The 6,199-nt window shown below is 42.1% G+C and overlaps 1 protein-coding gene across 2 annotated transcripts in view; it reads left to right on the top strand.

The window, feature by feature from the left end:
* The first annotated feature begins 898 nt into the window (after positions 1–898).
* morc2 (MORC family CW-type zinc finger 2) overlaps positions 899–6,199 on the top strand; it is a 49,590-nt gene continuing 44,289 nt past the window's right edge. The window contains exon 1 of one of the 2 annotated variants that reach the window (XM_055655307.1): positions 899–1,270. In XM_055655307.1, coding sequence (XP_055511282.1) covers positions 1,203–1,270 — 68 coding nt within the window. In that variant the 5' untranslated portion in view covers positions 899–1,202. The remainder of the gene's footprint in view (positions 1,271–6,199) is intronic. The other variant, XM_055655308.1, reaches the window with a different exon arrangement.

Below are 6,199 nucleotides of genomic sequence, written 5' to 3'. Positions count from 1 at the left end.
TCTTAAATATAGCCAATGAACTGGCCTCAACTACCCTCTGTGGCAGAGAGTTCCAGAGATTCACCACGCTCTGTGTGAAAAAAGTTTTTCTCATCTCGGTTTTAAAGGATTTCCCCCTTATCCTTAAGCTGTGGCCCCTTGTCCTGGACTTCCCCAACATCGGGAACAATCTTCCTGCATCTAGCCTGTCCAACCCCTTAAGAATTTTGTAAGTTTCTATAAGATTCCCTCTCAATCTCCTAAATTCTAGAGAGTATAAACCAAGTCTATCCAGTCTTTGTCCATAAGACAGTCTTGACATCCCAGGAATCAGTCTGGTGAACCATCTCTGTACTCCCTCTATGGCAATAATGTCCTTCCTCAGATTTGGAGACCAAAACTGTACGCAATACTCCAGGTGTGGTCTCACCAAGACCCTGTACAACTGCAGTAGAACCTCCCTGCTCCTATTCTCAAATCCTTTTGCTATGAAAGCTAACATACCATAACATGAACATAGACTATGGTTTGAAAGTAGCTGACATCAGTCCTTTTTTTTTTGGGAGGAGGGGGGGGGGGAGGGGAGGAATAAAACATGCCCCCCTTTATTTTGGGGGGGCAGAAAAATAGAATGAGGTAATTGCCTTCACTACTCTTCCAAACCATGACAGAGTTAGCAGGGATGGAGAGGTGCTGTGGCGCATGCGTAGATTGATGTGATGATGGGCGGAAGGACTGAGCCGCCGGGGCGGCGCCTGCGCAGTGGGGCTGCCGGGGCGACGCCTGCGCAGTGAGACCGCCGGGGCGACACCTGCGCAGTGGGACCGCCGGGGCGACGCCTGCGTAGTGGGACCGCCGGGGCGACGCCTGCGCAGTGGGACCGCCGAGGCGGCGCCTGCGCAGAGGGGCCGCTGGTTGCAGTTACTTTTGAAAGGGGGGAGTGCGGGGTTGATACGGTGGCGGGAGTGAGTGAGTGAAGGCAGAGCCGCAGCCGACGAGTGACCGGACGGATTTATCAAACAAAAACACACACGTATAGTTCAACAGAATTTTTAAAAAAAATCCCGAGCCCCGCGTCGATTGGGAGCGTTATATGTGGCGGGGAGAGCGGCGCACGTCGAGCAGGCGAGGCCCGGGTGGCGCAGCCTGAGGCCGCGGCGCTGCGTTAGCGGGCAGGCCCACATCAGGCGAGGTTTGGCCGGGGCAAGGTGAAGCGAGGCGCCATGGCTACCACCAACTACAGCTGCCTCAACCGTGCTCAACTCACCTTCGAATACCTGCACACTAACTCGTGAGTAGCCAGTGTGAACCCCTCACCTAAATCAAACCAGGCGTGTGTATTTAACGATACACTCGCTATTTGAAGATACAATCGTCGATTCCATGTTTTCTAAAATTCATTAGTGATGTGATTGCTTTCTTCACACTCTGTATCTACATTGTTATATTATCACCCCCATTTTTTTGGTGTACTGATCAGTCTACTTCTGATGCATTCAATTCACTCTTAAAATGAAATTAAAAAAATGCTGGATTCTCCAACTCTGCCTGGCCCGCAGAGTTACTCCAGAATGTTTGTATCTTTTTATTTTGTAAATCAGCATCTGCAGTTCCTCATTTCTCCTTCATTCTTGACATTGTGCTGGGTTTATTCGAGCCCTTTAATTAAACTGAAGATAGACACACAAAGCTGGAGTAACTCAACATCTGCAGTTCCTTCCTACACCCTTTAAACTATAGGCGGGTTAACTTGAGTTATACTCAAGATAAACTTAAAAAGACCGTGCAGGAAGGAACTGCAGATGCTGGTTTACACTAAAGATAGACGCAAAATGTTGGGGTAACTCGGGGGCAGGCAACATCTCTGGAGAAAAGGAATGGGTGACGTTTTAGGTCGAGACCTTCAGACTGAATCAGTGGAGAGGAGAGAGATATGGAAGGGTAAGATGTGAAAACATAGACCAAAGCAGACGATTATAAGGAAATGTAGAATGTGTTTTGATTGTGCATTGATGAAATAATTTAAAGGAGGAAGCTCTAGTTTTATGTTATGCGATGTCTACTTGATTAATCTCATGTGGTAGCATTTTATTCAAATAAGAAAAATGAGAAAATAAGAAATAGAAACAATTGGTATTGCTTACGAGATTCCTCTTACATAAGTGATTTGAAATGTATCTGTCCAGATTTTATTACTTTTCCTATTGTGGTTTTACTCTTGCTTGTTATGAACCATTAGTTTAATTTGGTTTGGCTGCCTAATTCTTTTATGTAATAAAAACAGAAAATGTTGAACACTCAATAGATCAGGCAGCAACTTTGAAAAGGGAAATAATTAACATTTCAGACTGAGGAAGCTTGGCTTTAATTTAAAAATGTTATATTAGATTCCCAACATTTGCAGTTTGCTGGTTTTCCATTGCTGTTCTTTCAGGTACTTAATTTTGTCCTTATTTTGTGAAGTAAACACAATGTGGAAATGACAGGTGTTCCTTTTGATTCTGCAGCCAAATGAAGTGGCTTGTTCTCTGTATTTTTAAGTTGTTTTGAGCATTTTCTTGTTTGATACTAAAGCTATTTCCAGTCAGGGAAAGTGATGGTTGTAACTTTACACCAAGTCATTTTGGTATGGGAGCTTAGTTATGTTATTGGGCTATCATTAAGAGCTCTGATGATGGTCCAGATACAATGTAATCCTGGAGTACATGTTTCAGTTGGAGCACTTGCTGGTTTCATTGGACATTCAATAATCCAGGAAGGGGGTGGTGAGAAACATTGGTGACCATACAGCTGTTAGATTATTCTTAAATGCCACCTACCCTGCCCCTCAATAGCTTTTAGAGAAATGTGCCATCCTTACCAACCCCACAAAGTCACACAGCACAAAAACAGCCCTTCAGCACAGCTCCTCCATGCTGACCAAGAGGTCTATCTGAGCTAGTCCCATTTGCCTGTACCTGTCCAAATGTATTTTAAGCATTATAATTGTACCCACCTCTGCAATTTCCTCTGGTAGTTCATTCCATGTACCCAACGCTGTGTGTAAATGTTGCTCCCTGAGTCCTTTTTAAATCTTTCACCTCTCACCTTGTATCTATGTCCTCTAGTTTTTAGACTCTCCTTTCCTAAGAAAAATTCTATTTCCATTCACCTTTATCTAAGCCCCTCATGATTTTTATATACCTCCAAAATATCTTCTCAACCCCCCACGCTCCAGGGGAAAAAAGATCCCAGTCTGTCATAATTTAAATTCTCCATTCCTAGGAACATTGTTATGAATCTTTTTCTGTTCCTTTCTAGTTTAATTACATCCTTCCTGTAGGTGGGGGGACCCGCCTGTAAACAGCAGCCCAAGTGTGGTCTCGACAATAACTTGTACACTTGCAATATGGTGCTCCAATTCTTGTACTCGGTGCTCTGACTGAAGGAAGGCAAGCGTGCCAAATGCTGCCTTCACGACCCTGTCCACCTGCATTGCTACCTTTAGAGAACTATATATCTATATCCCTAGGTCTCTCTGTTCTACATCACTCTCCTAGGATCTTCCATGTACTGTGCTGGTTTAATTTATCAAAAGGGAACACCTCGCACATGATAGTTAAATTCCAATTTCTTCCTTGGCCCGCTTCCTCAGTTCATCTGGATCCTGTTGTAATCTTGGAAAACCCTCTTCACTGCCCCCTGTGACTCCTGACCCACCAATATGGTTGACATTTAATTGTTGTCAAATGGTTTGCAGCTATATTGTGGTACTGAACAGGCTCTGATTGGTCAGGTTGCAATCTTTATCAATTTTACGCAAATATTTTAACATCAGCCAGCGTGATATATCTGAAGCTTTTTCCAAATTTGATCAGTCTGTCTTCCTCTGTGCCTTTCCTGCATTCTCCACGCTTTGTTTCTTATTATTTATCAAATCTGCAAATATTTATTTTCCAACTACAGCATTGCACCCAAAGATCATTTAATTGCAATGCGTGGCGATTATAAATCAAGGTCATATCATATCTATCCATTTCGCCACCATCTCTTTCGGCTATTCCATCCTCTCAAATTTGTCACATTTTCTCTGTCATCCAATAACTGTCAGAGCAGAAATGTTCTTCAATTAAATAGAGAGAACATCAAAAAACATCACAACCTCAACATATGTCATGGACATCTTGCTCAAAATGACAATGGAGGTGGAGCATCCAGAACGGTACTTAGAAAATATGCTTCTCCAGGATGGTGCTATGAATCTATGCATCCACAAGATTATGTGTAACTGCTTAAAAATATGGAAGATGTTCGACACTTCCCGTGCCAGCCCAACAGGTATCACCAGTGCTTATCAGTCACCCTGGAACTTGTGTCAAGCAATTTAAATATATAATTCAAGTATATCCTTAAAAGACGTGTAAATGATAGCTTTCTGATGGGTGCCATGTAATGCTAGTGGATCATTTATTATAAGATAGTAACTCATTAAATTAGGAAGAATATCCCTGCACCAAGGCATATTTATTGGACTCTGCTCCCACTTTGAAGATGTTCTTGCTTTGAACTCTTGGACAGGGGGGGTGCCTGTATGATGTACATGTGCAATAAAGTACAGTAAGTAACCTTTGTAATTTCTTGTGTTGGCAACAATTTTTACTGTAAGATTAGGACGTGGCAACAAATTTGTTCTGTCAGCATAAGATTCTGTACCGTGGAAGTGCATGCCTTTGTAAATTCTGTTGAAACATAGGTGCAGGAGTAGGCCATTCGGCCCTTCAAGCCTGCACCGCCATTCAATATGATCATGGCTGATCATCCAACTCAGTATCCTGTACCTGCCTTCTCTCCATACCCCCTGATCCCTTTAGCCACAAGGGCCACATCTAACTCCCTCTTAAATGTAGCCAATGAACTGGTCGCAACTACCTTCTGTGGCAGAGAGTTCCAGAGACTCACCACTCTCTGTGAAAAATGTTTTTCTCATCTCGGTCCTAAAGGATTTCCCCTTTATCCTTAAACTGTGACCCCTTGTCCTGGACTTCCCCAACATCGGGAACAATCTTCTTGTATCTAGCCTGTCCAACCTCCTAAGAATTTTGTACGTTTCTATAAGATCCCCCCTCAATCTCTAAATTCTAGCGAGTACAAGCCAAGTCTATCCAGTCTTTCTTCATGTGAAAGTCCTGACATCCCAGGAATCAGTCTGGTGAACCTTCTCTGTACTCCCTCTAAGGCAAGAATGTCATTCCTCAGATTTGGAGACCAAAACTGTACACAATACTCCAGGTTTGGCCTCACCAATACCCTGTACAATGAGGGGGTGGGTAATAGATCCTCCAGAAAAGGGACTAGAGATGTTGTATTTTGCTATTTAGATCCATGTCAGATTTAACCAGATGTAGTGGTATATTTTCAAATATCAAGGTTAAATCGACTGAAGCTGGAGAAATAAATTCTGTGGAAGGGTTGCGCTGAATATTTTTTCTTGTTTATTATACTGTACCATGTTTACATATTCTGCTGTGCAGCTGCAAGTAAGAATTTCATTGTATTGTCTGGGACATATGACAATAAGACACTCTTGACAAATTTATAGGAGTCAATTGGAAATGATTAACATGGAGCTTAATCATTTTCGGCAGTGGTGTAAGTTGAGTATGCTTATATATTCTGAAACACCAGCATATATGTTTTCTTCAGAACATGTAGGCATGCGGACAAAGGAGCAAAGTATTGATCAAAGTGTGTTTGTAAGTTTGACGGTACTGTTGAAGGTGGTGCTGTTTAGGAATGATCACGTTTCCCCTTTAATTTGATGATTTTCCAGAAATAAAATTTTGTTCATTTACTGAAATTGAATGATAAGATATTTATGTTAATAATACATTTCATTAGGTTGAAGCATGAAGTGTTATAGTTGTCAGGTCCATCTGTATGTTCATCAACACTTAACATAATTCCCCTGAGTTAAAGTAACAAGCGGCATTCTGTGATGTATATGTGATATCCCTTATTTAAAGACTACATTTGTTATTAATTTCTGGTTGGTCGTAAGAAATTGGGTTATATTAATATTCTGTTGTGGGATTGTATTTACAAATTGACCAGACTATAGCAAAGAAACAAACTGCTAAAGGACTTGTGTGTAGGAAAGAACTGCAGATGCTAGTTTAAATCGAAGGTAGATACAAAATCAGGGCTCGAAATTAACGGTTGCCCGGGTGCCAATGGCCACCTA

Source organism: Leucoraja erinacea, chromosome 25 (assembly GCF_028641065.1).
Source record: "Leucoraja erinacea ecotype New England chromosome 25, Leri_hhj_1, whole genome shotgun sequence".
Lineage (NCBI taxonomy): Eukaryota > Metazoa > Chordata > Chondrichthyes > Rajiformes > Rajidae > Leucoraja > Leucoraja erinaceus.
The sequence above is the reverse complement of the archived record's forward strand: the minus strand, read 5'-3'. Positions and strand labels throughout refer to the sequence as shown.